The sequence below is a fragment of the Oncorhynchus mykiss genome, chromosome 27 (assembly GCF_013265735.2).
Source record: "Oncorhynchus mykiss isolate Arlee chromosome 27, USDA_OmykA_1.1, whole genome shotgun sequence".
Taxonomy (NCBI): domain Eukaryota; kingdom Metazoa; phylum Chordata; class Actinopteri; order Salmoniformes; family Salmonidae; genus Oncorhynchus; species Oncorhynchus mykiss.
Window position 1 is genome coordinate 42645222 of NC_048591.1, and position 19950 is coordinate 42665171.

At 45.2% G+C, this 19950-nt stretch overlaps 1 protein-coding gene across 1 annotated transcript; it reads right to left on the reverse strand.

Annotated features, from left to right (window-relative positions):
- Positions 1–1922: 1922 nt before the first annotated feature.
- Positions 1923–4680, reverse strand: LOC118944772 (alpha-(1,3)-fucosyltransferase 4-like). The gene has a single exon (XM_036965667.1). The coding sequence runs from the start codon at positions 4169–4171 to the stop codon at positions 3023–3025; it is 1149 nt and encodes a 382-aa protein (XP_036821562.1). The 5' UTR covers positions 4172–4680; the 3' UTR covers positions 1923–3022.
- Between the last annotated feature and the right edge of the window lie 15270 nt (positions 4681–19950).

A 19950-nucleotide genomic window follows, 5' to 3' on the forward strand; every position in this document is an offset into this window, starting at 1 on the left:
AATGGAATAGGCCTTTAAATAAAGTCCAACAATAGGATAGGCCTTTAAATAAAGTCCAACAATGGAATAGGCCTTTAAATAAAGTCCAACAATGGGATAGGCCTTTAAATAAAGTCCAACAATGGGATAGGCCTTTAAATAAAGTCCAACAATGGGATAGGCCTTTAAATAAAGTCCAACAATGGGATAGGCCTTTAAATAAAGTCCAACAATGGGATAGGCCTTTAAATAAAGTCCAACAATGGGATAGGACTTTAAATAAAGTCCAACAATGGGATAGGCCTTTAAATAAAGTCCAACAATGGGATAGGCCTTTAAATAAAGTCCAACAATAGGATAGGCCTTTAAATAAAGTCCAACAATGGGATAGGCCTTTAAATAAAGTCCAACAATGGAATAGGCCTTTAAATAAAGTCCAACAATAGGATAGGCCTTTAAATAAAGTCCAACAATGGGATAGGCCTTTAAATAAAGTCCAACAATAGGATAGGCCTTTAAATAAAGTCCAACAATGGGATAGGCCTTTAAATAAAGTCCAACAATGGGATAGGCCTTTAAATAAAGTCCAACAATATGATAGGCCTTTAAATAAAGTCCAACAATGGGATAGGCCTTTAAATAAAGTCCAACAATGGAATAGGCCTTTAAATAAAGTCCAACAATAGGATAGGCCTTTAAATAAAGTCCAACAATGGGATAGGCCTTTAAATAAAGTCCAACAATGGGATAGGCCTTTAAATAAAGTCCAACAATAGGATAGGCCTTTAAATAAAGTCCAACAATGGGATAGGCCTTTAAATAAAGTCCAACAATAGGATAGGCTTTTAAATAAAGTCCAATAATGGGATAGGCCTTTAAATAAAGTCCAACAATGGAATAGGCCTTTAAATAAAGTCCAACAATGGGATAGGCCTTTAAATAAAGTCCAACAATGGGATAGGCTTTTAAATAAAGTCCAATAATGGGATAGGCCTTTAAATAAAGTCCAATAATGGGATAGACCTTTAAATAAAGTCCAACAATGGGATAGGACTTTAAATAAAGTCCAATAATGGGATAGGCCTATGTTTGAAGACAAAGCGACACCAATTGTGATTATGTGTGGCACTATGTAAGAGTGACTATGTAAGAGTGACGATGTAAGAGTGACTATGTAAGAGTGACTATGTAAGAGTGACTATGTAAGAGTGACGATGTAAGAGTGACTTATGTAAGAGTGACTTATGTAAGAGTGACTTATGTAAGAGTGACTACGTAAGAGTGACGATGTAAGAGTGACTATGTAAGAGTGACGATGTAAGAGTGACTATGTAAGAGTGACGATGTAAGAGTGACTATGTAAGAGTGACTATGTAAGAGTGACTTATGTAAGAGTGACTATGTAAGAGTGACGATGTAAGAGTGACGATGTAAGAGTGACTTATGTAAGAGTGACTTATGTAAGAGTGACTTATGTAAGAGTGACTTATGTAAGATTGACTATGTAAGAGTGACTATGTAAGAGTGACTATGTAAGAGTGACAATGTAAGAGTGACTATGTAAGAGTGACTATGTAAGAGTGACTATGTAAGAGTGACAATGTAAGAGTGACTATGTAAGAGTGACTATGTAAGAGTGACTACTTTGGAGGCAAAACTTCCTTAAGCAGGTCAAGTTCAAGTTTAATTTGTTGCAATTGCTAACATACATTAGAATGTTCACATGTAGTGGGGGGAAAAACATTAAAAAGTGTGAAACACCTTGGACTGAAACAACTGAACCAATCAGACAAGTAAGGTAAGAAAGACATGGGCATTTGATGTAAATATAGCCTGTACAATATGAGAGGGATCATAGAGGTGGAGGGAGCTCTGTGTGTGTGTGTGTGTGTGTGTGTGTGTGTGTGTGTGTGTGTGTGTGTGTGTGTGTGTGTGTGTGTGTGTGTGTGTGTGTGTGTGTGTGTGTGTGTGTGTGTGTCACAGGTATCTTCTTTGGAGGTGGAACAGGAGCCCCGGGGGTTGGTGTTGTGGCTTATCCTGGGGTTGACATTGCCCATGTCTAGTGGTGTGGGATAAGTAGCAGCTGGTCACCTGGTAATGTCTGGGCAGTATCAAGGCTACTGGGGTTAACATGGCCATGATGCTGAACCCATCCCACTGTCCCGTCCTTAAGTTTAAGGAAGTTTAAGGCCTCCATAAGCAGCCCGTCTTAACAATCCACACAACACGCTGATGAGAGCAATATCTCTGTTTCTTATACAGTCTAACTCACTTCACAACACTACTGAACACTGACTAATAACAACAACAAAAATGACAGACATGTGAATCCCAGTTCAATAATGTTCAATAAATATGAAGTGTTTCTTCCTGTTTACTGAATGGTGTTGAAGAGAGTTTCTATAGATTCCCTGCTACAGACTGGGTTGTGGCTAGATATCTGACCAATCATGTTCATAGTAGTCACCACATATTGGAAGGTCAAAAAGGAGTCCGATGTCAGGACTCAAACCAGCGCTGAAGGTTGGTGATGGTGTCAGTCCGGAGTCTGTGGTTCCACACTGAGGTCAGGACTCAAACCAGCGCTGAAGGTTGGTGATGGTGTCAGTCCGGAGTCTGTGGTTCCACACTGAGGTCAGGACTCAAACCAGCGCTGAAGGTTGGTGATGGTGTCAGTCCGGAGACTGTGGTTCCACACTGAGGTCAGGACTCAAACCAGCGCTGAAGGTTGGTGATGGTGTCAGTCCGGAGACTGTGGTTCCACACTGAGGTCAGGACTCAAACCAGCGCTGAAGGTTGGTGATGGTGTTAGTCCGGAGTCTGTGGTTCCACACTGAGGTCAGGACTCAAACCAGCGCTGAAGGTTGGTGATGGTGTCAGTCTGGAGACTGTGGTTCCACACTGAGGTCAGGACTCAAACCAGCGCTGAAGGTTGGTGATGGTGTCAGTCCGGAGACTGTGGTTCCACACTGAGGTCAGGACTCAAACCAGCGCTGAAGGTTGGTGATGGTGTCAGTCCGGAGACTGTGGTTCCACACTGAGGTCAGGACTCAAACCAGCGCTGAAGGTTGGTGATGGTGTCAGTCCGGAGACTGTGGTTCCGCACGACGCGACATGCTGTGCAGTAATGCTCCGCCCAGAAAGCGGTCAGGTGCACGCTGTAGCTCCTCCTCCAAGCCAGGTGTCTCTGCAGGAGGGTGGGGCTCCGGCGCAGCAGCATCAGGTATTGGGCGAGCAGGCGGGGAGAGGAGAAGTCGTCCACATGAATGAAGGCATCATGGGGGAGGAAGCGTTCGTAGTTTTCCCGCGGCGGCCCGAGAACTACAGGAACGGCCCCGGCCAGTAAGGAGTTCCACAGCTTCTCGGTGATGTAGTCGGGGTGCTGGGAGTTCTCCAACGCCAGATAAAACAGGTAACGCCTCACCGTGCGCACCACAGTGCTGTCCTCTGGCAGTGGCACGCCTGCACGCCCGAACACATCCACGTCAACGTAGTTAACCAGCCGACGGTAATACGCCACGCGGGCCTGCGACTCCGACCAGTTACTGATGACCCAAGCCAGTAGGTGGGGCCGTCGGGGGCGTGTGTGGGGGGCGTTGGCGTGAGGGTGAAGGCGGGTCACCAGGTAGCCGTAGGGGAGGAAGATGTCTGAATCTGCACGGTAGGTCATGGTGAGGTTGAACAAGCCCTCGAACTGCTGCAGGCCACGAGTGTGAGACGGGGACTCAAAATTCATCCAGATCCACTTCTGGCCACGGGGTCGTGGGTCAGACGGGAGCGCCGTGGCGTTGGTCATTATCTCACGGTGGTGCATGATGATGGCGTCAGCCCCAGGGTACGTGCGTCGGTCGTCGGTCAGTACGCACCCACGGATCCCAAAGCGCGCCTCACAGTCCGGCAGTCTGCGGTAACGGCCGAAGGGGTGCGTCCACAACAGAAGGGTGACATCTCTGGGCTCCACTCCAGTGAGAGGGAGGGGTTGGAGTCGTGGGTCAAAGAGATTGAGAAAACACACTCCGAGGAGGAGAAAGAGTCCACAGACGAAAGCGGTGAAACACACCCACGAGCATGATGTTCTCAGAACAGCCACTCGAAATGTTTTGCAGCGACACAGACTGGGGCGCTTACCGGCTCTGTGAAAGGTAGAACGACCCCCTGTTATCCACTGAGTTGCCCACTGAGTTAGCTCCATGAAATCCCGTCAGACTTCCAGTCCTTATATATCCATTAACTACTCATGCACCTTTTGTCATTGACTCCAGAAGTTCTAGAACCTTAACGTCCACTGCCCTGTCACATTCTCCTCTCCGTTGAACTCAGAATAATGATCTCTTCCACCTGGGCTAGGATGACAAGGACAAAAGTTAAGGTCCTCCTTCCTCACACCTGCTACCTCCCTGCGCTATGAGGGGGAAAAAAACCAGTCGGCCCAGTCTCAGGAAAACATTTAAGTTAGGCCTACAGTCTCTTTGTCTCTACTCTGTCAGGCGAGATTAGGACATCCGCCACCAGACTTTAATCATATGTTACCGACATTTCCTGAGCTGTGTTGTTAATGTGGTCGCAAACAGATAGGCCTAAACACCATCCTGCTCAAATAGTTGATGAGGCAGCGTGCGAGCTCCGGTTACCGGTGAATGGGGTCTTTGTCACCCTGAGAGGCTCTTTCAGGATGGCACAAGTAAACACGCTGTCCCTCGGGTTGAGGGCTGCTATGTAGCCGAGAGGCAGCAGTGCCTGAACTTAATGATATACCTCACTGGCTTGAACCAATGATCATACATTTAGAATGCAGACCTCTTGAACCAATGATCATACAGTTAGAATGCAGACCTCTTGAACCAATGATCATACAGTTAGAATGCAGACCTCTTGAACCAATGATCATACATTTAGAATGCAGACCTCTTGAACCAATGATCATACAGTTAGAATGCAGACCTCTTGAACCAATGATCATACAGTTAAAATGCAGACCTCTTGAAACAATGATCATACAGTTAGAATGCAGACCTCTTGAACCAATGATCACACAGTTAGAATGCAGACCTCTTGAACCAATGATCACACAGTTAGAATGCAGACCTCTTGAACCAATGATCACACAGTTAGAATGCAGACCTCTTGAACCAATGATCACACAGTTAGAATGCAGACCTCTTGAACCAATGATCACACAGTTAGAATGCAGACCTCTTGAACCAATGATCATACATTTAGAATGCAGACCTCTTGAACCAATGATCATACAGTTAAAATGCAGACCTCTTGAACCAATGATCACACAGTTAGAATGCAGACCTCTTGAACCAATGATCACACAGTTAGAATGCAGACCTCTTGAACCAATGATCACACAGTTAGAATGCAGACCTCTTGAACCAATGATCACACAGTTAGAATGCAGACCTCTTGAACCAATGATCACACAGTTAGAATGCAGACCTCTTGAACCAATGATCACACAGTTAGAATGCAGACCTCTTGAACCAATGATCACACAGTTAGAATGCAGACCTCTTGAACCAATGATCACACAGTTAAAATGCAGACCTCTTGAACCAATGATCACACAGTTAGAATGCAGACCTCTTGAACCAATGATCACACAGTTAGAATGCAGACCTCTTGAACCAATGATCACACAGTTAGAATGCAGACCTCTTGAACCAATGATCACACAGTTAGAATGCAGACCTCTTGAACCAATGATCACACAGTTAGAATGCAGACCTCTTGAACCAATGATCACACAGTTAGAATGCAGACCTCTTGAACCAATGATCACACAGTTAGAATGCAGACCTCTTGAACCAATGATCACACAGTTAGAATGCAGACCTCTTGAACCAATGATCACACAGTTAGAATGCAGACCTCTTGAACCAATGATCACACAGTTAGAATGCAGACCTCTTGAACCAATGATCATACATTTAGAATGCAGACCTCTTGAACCAATGATCATACATTTAGAATGCAGACCTCTTGAACCAATGATCACACAGTTAGAATGCAGACCTCTTGAACCAATGATCACACAGTTAGAATGCAGACCTCTTGAACCAATGATCACACAGTTAGAATGCAGACCTCTTGAACCAATGATCACACAGTTAGAATGCAGACCTCTTGAACCAATGGACGAGGGACACAAAGTAACAACATAAATATAATGTAGGGAAAAATATCACAGATACTTCCAATTCTGTTATCTAATTTAATTTATAATCCATGAGGGAAAAATATCACAGATACTTCCAATTATCTTATCTAATTTAATTTATGATCCATGAGTGTAAGATGCGGTAACCTGCATGTGTTTAAATTTGTTAAAGGGTAATTACCTTAGCTGTGTTAGGTCTATAATCTACTTTGCAGACTAAACTCCTCTCCATGGTGAAGAAAGTTTCTGATGAAGCAACTGAGTGGTGCTTAGACAAGGCTTTGTGGAATCTTGTTCCGACTACTATTTACTCGCAGAAGAGTCAATACTTTAAAATAAAAAAAAGTGAATTATAAATCGCCCCATTTTTGTATGTTTGTCCTTTTTAGTTGCGTGCCTTTCTTTGTTTGCTGAAATCCCATACTTTTTCAATAAACATTAACCAAATTCCACCAACGACGGTTTCCTTGTTGAGATTCAATTGGCACAAGAGCATTTGCGTACAGTTGCCATCTTAGAGCAACAGCAGTGAGCAAACAGTCTGTCCAAAAACCCTACTAAACTCCATTCATTTCCCCATAGGTGTAACGGTTTTCCTGTTGTGAAGGAGAAGCGGACCAAAATGCGGAGTGGTGGTTACTCATGTTTAATGGAAAAACGATAAACACGAACACTACAAAACAATAAACGTGGAAAACCAAAAAACAGCCCTATCTGGTGCAAACACAGAGACAGGAACAATCACCCACAAACACACAGTGAAACCCAGGCTACCTAAATATGGTTCCCAATCAGAGACAATGACGAACACCTGCCTCTGATTGAGAACCATATCAGGCCGAACATAGAACTAGACCAAAACATAGAAAAACAAACATAGACTGCCCACCCAACTCACGCCCTGACCATACTAAATAAATACAAAAACAAAGGAAATAGAGGTCAGAACGTGACAGTACCCCCCCCCAAAGGTGCGGACTCCGGCCGCAAAACCTTGACCTATAGGGGAGGGTCTGGGTGGGCGTCTGTCCGCGGTGGCGGCTCTGGCGCGGGACGCGGACCCCACTTCGCCATTGTCTCAGTCCGCCTTATTGTCCGCCTCCGTGGCTTACTCACCATGCCCACCCCTCTCAATGACCCCACTGGACAGAGGGGCTGCTTGGGACAGAGGGGCAGCTTCTCGGGACAGAGGGACAGCTGCTCGGGACAGAGGGACAGCTGCTCGGGACAGAGGGACAGCTGCTCGGGACGGAGGGACAGCTGCTCGGGACGGAGGGACAGCTGCTCGGGGCGGAGGGACAGCTGCTCGGGGCGGAGGGACAGCTGCTCCGGGCGGAGGGGCTCTAGCGGCCCCTGGCTGACTGGCGGCCCCTGGCTGACTGGCGGCACTGGCGGCCCCTGGTTGACTGGCGGCGCTGGCGCTGGGCTGACTGGCGGCACTGGTGGCCCCTGGTTGACTGGCGGCACTGGCGGCCCCTGGCTGACTGGCGGCACTGGCGGCCCCTGGCTGACTGGCGGCACTGGCGGCCCCTGGCTGACTGGCGGCACTGGCGGCCCCTGGCTGACTGGCGGCACTGGCGGCCCCTGGCTGACTGGCGGCATTGGCGGCTCCTGGCAGACGGGCGGCACTGGCGGCGCTGGGCAGACGGGCGGCACTGGCGGCGCTGGGCAGACGGGCGGCACTGGCGGCGCTGGGCAGACGGGCGGCACTGGCGGCGCTGGGCAGACGGGCGGCGCTGGGCAGACGGGAAGCTCCGGCAGAGGCGCCGGACAGGCGGGAGGCTCCGGCAGAGGCGCCGGACAGGCGGGAGGCTCCGGCAGAGGCGCCGGACAGGCGGGAGGCTCCGGCAGAGGCGCCGGACAGGCGGGAGGCTCCGGCAGCGGCGCCGGACAGGCGGGAGGCTCCGGCAGCGGCGCCGGACAGGCGGGAGGCTCCGGCAGAGGCGCCGGACAGGCGGGAGGCTCCGGCAGAGGCGCCGGACAGGCGGGAGGCTCCGGCAGAGGCGCCGGACAGGCGGGAGGCTCCGGCAGAGGCGCCGGACAGGCGGGAGGCTCCGGCAGAGGCGCCGGACAGGCGGGAGGCTCCGGCAGAGCTGGAGAGGAGGAAGGCTCTGGACGGATGGGCCGGAGAGACAGCCTGGTACGGGGAGCTGCCACCGGAGGGCTGGGGTGTGGAGGTGGTGACGGATAGACCGGGCCGTGCAGGCGCACTGGAGCTCTTGAGCACCGAGCCTGCCCAACCTTACCCGGTTGAATGGTCCCGGTCGCCCTGCCAGTGCGGCGAGGTGGAATAGCCCGCACTGGGCTATGCAGGCGAACCGGGGACACCGTGCGCAAGGCTGGTGCCATGTAAGCCGGCCCAAGGAGACGCACTGGAGACCAGATGCGTAGAGCCGGCTTCATGGCACTTGGCTCGATGCCCACTCTAGCCCGGCCGATACGCGGAGCTGGAATGTACCGCACCGGGCTGTGCACCCGCACTGGGGACACCGTGCGCTCCACAGCATAACACGGTGCCTGCCCGGTCTCTCTAGCCCCCCGGTAACCACAGGAAGTTGGCTCAGGTCTCCTACCTGGCGTAGCCATACTCCCTGTTAGCCCCCCCCCAAGAAATTTTTGGGGCTGACTCCCGGGCTTCCATCCACGACGCCGCGCTGCCTCCTCGTACCAGCGCCTCTCCGCTTTCGCCGCCTCCCGTTCTTCCTTGGGGCGGCGATATTCTCCTGGCTGAGCCCAAGGTCCTTTACCGTCTAATTCGTCCTCCCATGTCCATACCTCCTCGCGCTGCTCCTGCTGCTGCTTTCTCCTTTGCCCATTACCACACCGCTTGGTCCTGTTGTGGTGGGTGATTCTGTAACGGTTTTCCTGTTGTGAAGGAGAAGCGGACCAAAATGCGGAGTGGTGGTTACTCATGTTTAATGGAAAAACGATAAACACGAACACTACAAAACAATAAACGTGGAAAACCAAAAAACAGCCCTATCTGGTGCAAACACAGAGACAGGAACAATCACCCACAAACACACAGTGAAACCCAGGCTACCTAAATATGGTTCCCAATCAGAGACAATGACGAACACCTGCCTCTGATTGAGAACCATATCAGGCCGAACATAGAACTAGACCAAAACATAGAAAAACAAACATAGACTGCCCACCCAACTCACGCCCTGACCATACTAAATAAATACAAAAACAAAGGAAATAGAGGTCAGAACGTGACAATAGGCTTTGTCCAACGAACCATGGAGGAGTGCCCACAAAAAAGACGGCTCTCTATAGGCAATTGACCTAAAAAATCTATTCAACCCGTTATGGCGACAGAAGTCTGTTTTCCTCTTCCAGTTCTAATTCCCATACAGTCCACAAGGGGGCTCCCTTCACCCAGTATTGCTGTCATGTACGTCAAGGCCTCATCAATTGCTTTTAGGTATTTTCCAGGTGTTTAGGAACAGAGGACCATACACTCAAATAGATAGGACACAAACATGCTAAAAACATTTAAGCTGAATAAAAGCTTCTTTATATTACAACCAAACCATATTCCAGTATCAATGTCCCTGGCAGGGTGCTTATTTTAAAAGGCATATTCATAATTAAAACGTAATCCCATGCACTGTGTTCTTAAAATTAGGTCTTAATTAATAAAATGGCAGACAATATGCAGAGAAAGTGAGAGAGATTGATAGAGAGAGAGAGAGAGCGAGAGAGAAAGAGAGTCTCTGGTGGCACAGCTGGCGCTGCAGTACAGCGCCCTTAACCACTGTGCCACCCGGGAAGCCCGATTTTCTGGATTTTTGTTTTAGATTCCGTCTCTCACAGTTGAAGTGTACCTATGATAAAAAATTACAGACCTCTACATGCTTTGTAAGTAGGAAAACCTGCAAAATCGGCAGTGTATCAAATACTTGTTCTCCCCACTGTATATACTCCTAAAAACCAATGAGGAGATGGGAGAGGCGGGACTTGCAGTTTGTGAAGCGTCACAAATAGAACCAAGTTCTATTTTAACATCTGGCTGAAGCCCCTTGATGCGGGGAGAGCAGGGTGGGTGCAATGATTGAATAACATGTATGTGTGCATTTATTTTGCAATGCTCGCACACGCGACGCGACCGGTGTGGTCGGCATGCATGTTCTTTGTTTACACGCAGAAGTTCGCTGCTCAACATAGAATCACATGTGTAACGTTCGTCGTTGTAAGAATGGTCGGACCAAGATGCAGTAGGTTAATAATTTTATTTCATGATAACCAGCAACAAGACAAGAAAGCGTAACCACCGAAACGTGCAGCTTTGTAGGGCTAAAATGCAACTACACAAAATCAAGATCCCACACACAACAGGTGGAAAAAAGGCTTCCTAAATATGATCCCCAATCAGAGACAACAATAGACAGCTGCCTCTGATTGGGAACCATACCAGGCCAACATAGAACCTTACAGTGAAATGTTTACTGACAAGTCCTTAACCAACAATGCAGTTCAAGAAATAGAGTTAAGAAAATATTTACCAAATAAACTAAAGTAAAATGTTATATTAAAAAAAGTAACCCAATAAATTAACAATAACAAGGCTATATACAAGGGGTACCAGTACCGAGACAATATGCGGGGATACAGGTTAGTCAAGTTGTTTTGTACATGTAGGTAGGGGTGAAGTAACTATGCATCGATAATAAACAGCATGTAGCAGCAGTGTAAAAACAAATGGGGTGGTCAATGTAAATAGTCCTGGGGGCCATTTGGGGGAAGAAGCTGCTAAGGAGCCTTTTGTCCTAGACTTGGTGCTCCGGTACTACTTGCCGTGCTGTAGCAGAGAGAACAGTCGATGACTTGGGTGACTGGAGTCTGGGACAATTTTTTGGTCTTTCCCCTGACACAGCCTAGTATATACAGTGGGGAAAAAAAGTATTTAGTCAGCCACCAATTGTGCAAGTTCTCCCACTTAAAAATATGAGAGAGGCCTGTAATTTTCATCATAGGTACACTTCAACTATGACAAACAAAATGAGAAGAAAAAAATCCAGAAAATCACATTGTAGGATTTTTAATGAACTTATTTGAAAATTATGGTGGAAAATAAGTATTTGGTCACCTACAAACAAGCAAGATTTCTGGCTCTCACAGACCTGTAACTTCTTCTTTAAGAGGCTCCTCAGTCCTCCACTCGTTACCTGTATTAATGGCACCTGTTTGAACTTGTTATCAGTACACAGTAGGTCCTGGATGATTTAGAGTGCATGGTGGGTGGAGAAATTGGCTGAAAAATCTATGTGAATAGCAGCCTATAGCCTAATGTTGTCTGTCAAACAGGTAGGCCTTCTTCTTGTTTCTTAAATAGGAAGAAATAGGCTGTGACGCAAAGCCTTGTTGTTAATAAAGTCTAATTAAAATGAAGACATTGAAATGAATTATGCCTACTTGAATAGGCCTACTTGAATATGCCTACTTGAATAGGCCTACTTGAATATGCCTACTTGAATATGCCTACTTGAATATGCCTACTTGAATAGGCCTACTTGAATATGCCTACTTGAATATGCCTACTTGAATATGCCTACTTGAATATGCCTACTTGAATAGGCCTACTTGAATAGGCCTACGTTGGGGGGGTTAATTAAAACCTCTACGGGATTGGTGGGTCCCCTTCGGGACGGTTGAGCTAACGTAGGCTAATGCGATTAGCATGAGGTTGTAAGTAACAAGAACATTTCCCAGGACATAGACATATCTGATATCGGCAGAAAGCTTCAATTCTTGTTAATCAAACTGCCAATTTACAGTAGCTATTACAATGAAATAATGCCATGCTATTGTTTAAGGAGAGTGCACAGATGTGAACTTGAAAAGTTATTAATAAATTAGTCAGATTTGGGCAGACTTGATAAAAAAAATGTAACCGAAATGCAATGGTTCATTGGATCAGTCTAAGACGTTGCACATACACTGCTGCCATCTAGTGGATAAAATCTAAATTGTGCCTGGGCTGGAATAATACATGTTGGCCTTTCTCTTGCATTTTAAAGATGGAACAAAAAAATACAAAACAAAATCATGTTTTTTTTCTTTGTATTATCTTTTACCAGATGTAATGTGTTAAATTCTCCTACATTAATTTCACATTTCCACAAACGTCAAAGTGTTTCCTTTCAAATGGTATCAATAATATGCATATCCTTGTTTCAGGTCCTGAGCTACAGGCAGTTAGATTTGGGCATGTCATTTTAGCTGAAAATTGAAAGAAAAAAAAAAAAAGATACGATCCTTAATTAAGTTCTTTGTTCAATGGCACATCGACAGTCGGCTTGGGGATTCGAAACAGTGACCTTTCGGTTACTGGCCCAACACTCTGAACCACTAGGCTACTTGTCACCCAAGAAACGTTGTTTTTATTCAAATCTATTATAGTAGTAGCTATCAAAGTTGACCTCTGGACCTCCTTCTCAAATGTTTTATTTATTTTTAAGTTAACCTTTATGTAACCAGGTAAGCAGTCGGTTGAAGAGCATGCACTTAGTTTTGCTAGCGTTGAAAAGCAGTTGGACAGAAGATAGGCTATAGGCTAGAAGCATGCACTTTGCAACATATAGCCTATGGATCATTTGATTGAGAACACACTAAATAGCCTATAGGCCACTTGATATTGCACAAGCAGCAGAAAATGAGTGATGAGGGGCGGCATCGGGTACACATTGATGCATAGCCTAATAAGCAACTCATTCTAAAACACTAAGAAACATAGAAATTTAATCAATTACAAATTACACGACTCTCCCCTGGACTAGATTTAAAAATATATTTTAAAAAATATATATAGATATATATATATGTATATATATATACATATATATATATATATATATATATATATATATATATATATATATATATATATATATATATATATATATATATACTAAACCCTCCCCTTGATTGAACTTGAAAAAGCATGACCCTCCCCCATTTGGGTAAGCATTAGAATAAACCGCCTCAATATTTGGTGGTAATCGGAGCTGATCTGTGGTCAGTATTGTGAAATCATTCTAATGTTAAGGTAAGATTTGAATGGAGAAAGCTGATCCAAAAGCAGCGCTCCCTTTCACTGGATCCTATCAGTATGGACACACATGGCTCCAATGACTCACTTAATGACCGTTCCCTCTGCGTGGTGTTTTGGGAAACACATGTTAAATCTTCAGCCGTTGTAGGAAAGATGGATTGTTTAAACACTCGTAAGCCTTCCATCGCTATCAAGAAAACCGGAGCCAGTTCATGTCAATACCTGTGTGTGTGTGTGTGTGTGTGTGTGTGAGTGTGAGTGTGTGTGAGTGTGTGTGAGTGTGTGAGTGTGTGTGTGTGTGTGTGTGTGTGTGTGTGTGTGTGAGTGTGTGTGAGTGTGTGTGTGTGTGTGTGTGTGTGTGTGTGTGTGTGTGTGTGTGTGTGTGTGTGTGTGTGTGTGTGTGTGTGTTTAGGCCTTCTCTCCCTGGGGTGACACACTCCTCTGGATGGGCCCCAGGCTCTTCATCTATATCGATTTCCTCTTTCTATTCTTTTCTCTTTTTTCTCCCTCTCCCAGGGGAAAGGATGTCTCAATTCAAACTCTCTCTCAGGAGGGGACAGGATGTCTCAATTCAAACTCTCTCTCCAGGGGATAGGATGTCTCAATTCAAAATCTCTCTCAGGCGGGGACAGGATGTCTCAATTCAAACTCTCTCTCATGAGGGGACAGGATGTCTCAATTCAAACTCTCTCTCTCAGGGGATAGGATGTCTCAATTCAAACTCTCTCTCTCAGGGGATAGGATGTCTCAATTCAAACTCTCTCTCTCAGGGGATAGGATGTCTCAATTCAAAATCTCTTTCCCAGGGGATAGGATGCCTCAATTCTTTCTCTCTTTCCCAGGGGACAGGATGTCTCAATTCTGTCCAGTTAGGCCCAGAGAGAGAGAGAAACAGGGAGAGAGATCGAGAAGGAGAGAAAGAGAAAAAGAGTGATGGAGAATGAGGAGAGCTAGAGACAGAAAGAGTGAGAGAGGGAGAGAGAGAGAGAGAGAGAGAGAGAGAGAGAGAGAGAGAGAGAGAGAGAGAGAGAGAGAAAGAGGGGGGATTGCAGAGAGAGAATGCAGAGGCGGCTGGAAACTTCTGGGCTCTGAGCGTGCGCTGATCACTGAGGCCCTCACTGACCCCTGACCTTGACATCAGAGGTGACCCCTGGGATCAAAGGTTGTGTGAAAGTGCCGTTCCAGCGATTCACTGCACTGCCGGGCAATGATGATCTTGTCCAGCCTCCCCTGGCTGTCTGACATGATTAGTGGTGCTCTCAGCCCCAAGCCCCCAAGGGCCACACATCCATCTCTGCCTCTCCCCCACAGCACAGCCACGGCTGGGGCCGCTAAGAGCATCGGCACTCAAAGGCTCAGTTAACGAGCAGAGAAAGCAAGACAAACTGAGAAAGTGAGACAGCTCAAGGGAGTGGAGGTGAGAGACAGCAGATCTGTTAGTTTCAACAGCACACTCTGGAAAGGAGAGATGGATGTATCAAAGGGACAATCCGTAGTTGGTACACCCAATTTCTGGACTTATAAATATGAACCCATTGATTTTTGAAGAATAAGAATATACACTGTACAAAAATATAAACGCAACATGAAACAATTTCAAAGACTTTGCTGAGTTACAGATCATATAATGAAATCCGTCAATTAAAATAATGAATTAGGCTCTAATCTATGGATTTCACATGAGTGGGAATACAGATATGCATCTGTTGGTCAGGGCCATCTCCTTCGGATAGAGTTGAGCAGGCTGTGTATTGAGGACTGTGGAATGTTGTCCCACTCCTATTCAGTGGTTGTGTGAGGTTGCTGGATAATGGCGGGAACTGGAACACGCTGTTGTACACGTCGATCCAGAGCATCCCGAACATGCTCAATAGGTGACATGTCTGGTGAGTATGCAAGCAATGGAAGAACTGGGACATTTTCAGCTTCCAGGAATTGTGTACAGATCCTTGTGACATGGGGCTATGCGTTATCAGCTTTTTGTACGTATGTAACATTTCTGGGATCTTTTATTTCAGCTCGTGAAACATGGGACCAACACTTTACATGTTGCGTTTATATTTTTGTTCAGTGTATCTTTCCTGCCACCCAAATGGTGGAACGAGCTTCCCCCTGATGATAGGACAGCAGAGTCCTTGCCCGTCTGAAAACCTCCCTCTTCACAAAGTATTGTGGTTAAATCCCCCAGTGCACAAATAACACTATCACTTTTCTTTTCCTACATCCCACTGACTATGACTGTGATTTGTGGATCTCAACTAACTATCTCAAGATGAATGCACTAACTGTAAGTCACTCTGGATAAGAACGTCTGCTAAATGAATAAAATGTCAAAATAAATATGTACATTTAATCGTGGAAATACCTAATGAACTTAGTCTAACTGTCGTACCTCGTCAGAATCCCAAAATAAAAGCTTGTTTTAACTCCAATGTTTGTAAACAATGTAAACGTAAACAAACACTGTATAGCCAGCCACACAACATGGTTAGAACGATCATTTTAATGTCATGGATGGGCAGTCCATAGGTCTGTCTATTCATGACATTACAAATCAAATCGTATTGGTCACGTGCAAATGTTATTGCGGGTGTAGCGAAATGCTTGTGTTTCTAGCTCCAACAAGTGCAGTAATATCTAACCATTTTCAGCCTTTGAATTCAGACCAGATGAACATAAATAAACAGTTTGCTCAAAGTACAATTTAAAATGGTGCATTAGCAGATCAAACATATCATGAAGCGAAAAAAATACAATCTTCTTGGCTTTTGCCTTGCTTCTCATCACTATCATGACTAGATCAGACCACTCTGACTTCACTACACGATCTATTATAAGCCTGTACAGGGCTAGTCATAGACGTCTATGATTGGTTCAGATTTGGTCCGGATCGGACCAAAAACCAATGTCCATGGACGTTGAAAATTAAGGCCGGTCTGGACCACACCCCCAAAAAACACCTCCAAAAAGTGTAGCCGTCAGTCTGTGCATCCTGAGGTGTAGCCTACAGTGTTGTCTGACATTTACATTTTATGATTGCCCATCTACAGTGGCTTCCGAAAGTATTCACCCCCCTAGGATTTTTTTTTGCCTTACAACCTGGAATTAAAATATTATTTTTTTTTTTTGGGGGGGGGGGGGGGGTTGTATCATTTGATTTACACAACATGCCTACCACTTTGAAGATGCAAAATATTTTTTCTTGTGAAACAAACAAGAGATAAGACACAAAAACAGAAAACTTGAACGTGTATAATTTATTCACCACCCCCCAGAGTCAATACTTTGTAGAGCCACCTTTTGCAGCAATTACAGCTGCAAGTCTCTTGGGGTATAAGCTTGGCACATCTAGCCACTGGGATTTTTGCCCATTCTTCAAGGCAAAACTGCTCCAGCTCCTTCAAGTTGGATGGGTTCCGCTGATGTTGAGCAATTTTAAGTCATACCACAGATTCTCAATTAGATTGAGGTCTGGACTTTGACTAGGCCATTCCAAGACATTTAAACGTTTCCCCTTGAACCACTCGAGTGTTGCTTTAGCAGTATGCTTAGTGCCATTGTCCTGCTGGAAGGTGAACCTCCGTCCCAGTCTCAAATCTCTGGAAGACTGAAACAGGTTTTCCTCAAACATTTCCCTGCATTTAACACCATCCATCATTCCTTCAATTCTGACCAGTTTCCCAGTCCCTGCAGGTGAAAAACATCCCAACAGCATGATGCTGCCACCCCCCCGAGACGGTGTTCTCGGGGTGATGAGAGGTGTTGGGTTTGCACCAGACACATTGTTTTCTTTGATGGCCAAAAAAAGCAACATTTTAGTCTCATCTGACCAGAGTACCCTTTTCCATATGTTTGGAGAGTCTCCCACATGGCTTTTGGTGAACACCAAACGTGTTTGCTTATTTTTTTCTTTAAGCAATGGCTTTTTCTGGCCACTCTTCTGTAAAGCCCTGTGGAGTGTACAGCTTAATTAAAGTGGTCCTATGGACAGATACTCCAATTTCCACTCTGGAGCTTTGCAGCTCCTTTAGGGTAATCTTTGGTCACTTTGTTGCCTCTCTGATTAATGCCCTCCTTGCCTGGTCTGTGAGTTTTGGAGGGAGGCCCTCTCTTGGCAGGTTTGTTGTGGTCCCACATTCTTTCCATTTTTTTTATAGTGGATTTAAAGGTGCTCCGTGGGATATTCAAAGTTTCTGATATTTTTTTTTATAACCCAACCCTGATCTGTACTTCAAATCAAATCAAATTTATTTAGCCCTTCGTACATCAGCTGATATCACAAAGTGCTGTACAGAAACCCAGCCTAAAACCCCAAACAGCAAGCAATGCAGGTGTAGAAGTATGGTGGCTAGGAAAAACTCCCTAGAAAGGCCAAAACCTAGGAAACAACCTAGAGAGGAACCAGGCTATGTGGGGTGGCCAGTCCTCTTCTGGCTGTGCCAGGTGGATATTATAACAGAACATGGCCAAGATGTTCAAATGTTCATAAATGACCTGCATGGTCGAATAATAATAAGGCAGAACAGTTGAAACTGGAGCAGCAGCACGGCCAGGTGGACTGGGGACAGCAAGGAGTCATCCTGTCAGGCAGTCCTGAGGCATGGTCCTAGGGCTCAGGTCCTCCGAAAGAGAGAAAGAGAGAATTAGAGAGAGCACACTTAAATTCACACAGGACACCGAATAGGACAGGAGAAGTACTCCAGATATAACAAACTGACCCTAGTGTGGTGGTGGTGGTGGTGGTGGTGGTGGTGGTGGTGGTGGTGGTGGTGGTGGTGGTGGTGGTGGTGGTGGTGCCGCTTGCTGGGTGGTGTACCCTTGCTTAGTGGTGTTGCCTTTCAGAACAGGTGTATATACTGAGATCATGTGACAGATCATGTGACACTTAGATTACACACAGGTGGGCTTTATTTAACTAATTGTGTGACTTCTGAAGGTAATTGGTTGCACCAGATCTTATTTAGGGGCTTCATAGCAAAGGGGGTGAATACATATGCACGCACAACTTTACAGTTTTTTAGATTTGTTTTTAAACAAGTACATTTTTTCATTTCACTTCACCAGTTTGGACTATTTTGTGTATGTCCATTACATGAAATCCAAATAAAAATATATTTAAATTACAGGTTGTAATGCAACAAAATAGTTAAAACGCCAAGGGGGATGAATACTTTTGCAAGGTACTGTATGTGGTAAGACTACCGTTTGTAAAACACCAAAAAACTACGTCCGGACAGAACCAAAAAAAGACATCTAAAAGACGTTGGTTCGTGCTTACTGGGGTGTAGCCTAGCCGTGTCGACCTCAATGGAATTTTATGAATGCCTATCTATGTGTTAGGCCCACTGTTTGCAAAACAGGCCGTTGCATTGGCTTTATTAGTCCTGATTCCTGTGACTAGTCAATTTGGCTGTTTAAGCTCTGAATATCAGCTACCCAACTTTCTCAGGAGTTACCTATTTGGCAATGTGTTTACACAGCGGGGAAAATGCAGGAGTGTTTTATTTTTCGCTATGATCAGCTAGTCATAAATGGACGGACACAAACTTGAAACCATTGATTAATACAATGGGGTGAAACTCCTTGACAACAGTTGTTATCGTTCATTCCATATTGTCCATTTCACTTTGACCTGTCCTGTTTTTAGGATGTGTTGATTGTTAACGTGCCAGAATGTTTTATTTGATTGATTAAGTTAGGCTACTATTTGATCAGAGAAACCCGCATGGTGTAAAAAGTGTCCGTCTCATTACATTGTCATTCGTTTTATCTCCAGCCTGTAGGCTACAGAAAAGGCCACATACTCTTTCTACCGTATCCTAGATCTTCTACGTGATTTATGTTAGATTATAATTTTTGGATGGAACGTCGCCACAGCGATGCATCTCTCCAACAGTACCCTGGAGAGGCATGCTGGGAATATCACTGGTTGAAAGAAATTGCCATTGTTTCGGGGCCGAATTAAGTTCGTTTTTATGTATTGTTGTTGGAGGTGCGTCTTGGCCAGTTAAGCTCAGAAAATTCCGCCCTCGTCAATCTTCCACCATAGGCTGCTGCCTAATGAGCGGGCCGGCCGTGAGCCTGTAGGTGTTCTCTCAAACTTGTCTTTCTAGATGGATTTGGGAGGATCTCACCCCACCCAAGTCTCGCAGCTTATTACTGTCTGAGCTAAAAACACAATATTGAGTTAAGTCGGCAGACAGAATAAGAACAACAACACATAAGGAGGGGAGGTCATTAACCAAATGGCTCTTCTTCCTGAATTATGAGTGTGATTGAACACACTGATTTTGCTCATTCAAAAAAAATAAAAAGATTTCAGATTGGGGGTGTGGTTCGAAGTGGCAGTTACTGATGTTTCTACCCCATGAGACACCATAGGAACAAAACTGGTATTACTTCCTCCAAAATTTTCTGAATTTATCTGAAAATATTTCAAGAAATCTGTAATACATTTTTTATGTTGTTTTTTTTTGTTGCTGTGAAGATTTTAGTTGAGCAATGTAACATCTAGCTAGGGTGTTCGGTGTAGTATTTCACAAGTAAAAAAAAAAAAATACTGTCTTGTTGTTTTGATGTAAACAAAGTCCCAATCCTCTGAGCTGCTGGACAGGTTTGTCTGGCTCAGTGGAACGGTGTATTCAGTGTTAGTGTGCAAGTGAACATCGTCGAAATCAAAACCCGACCCTCAAGTAAGTCAGGATGAACTGACTTAGAAAAAAACTCTGTTTTTGGAAAAAACTAT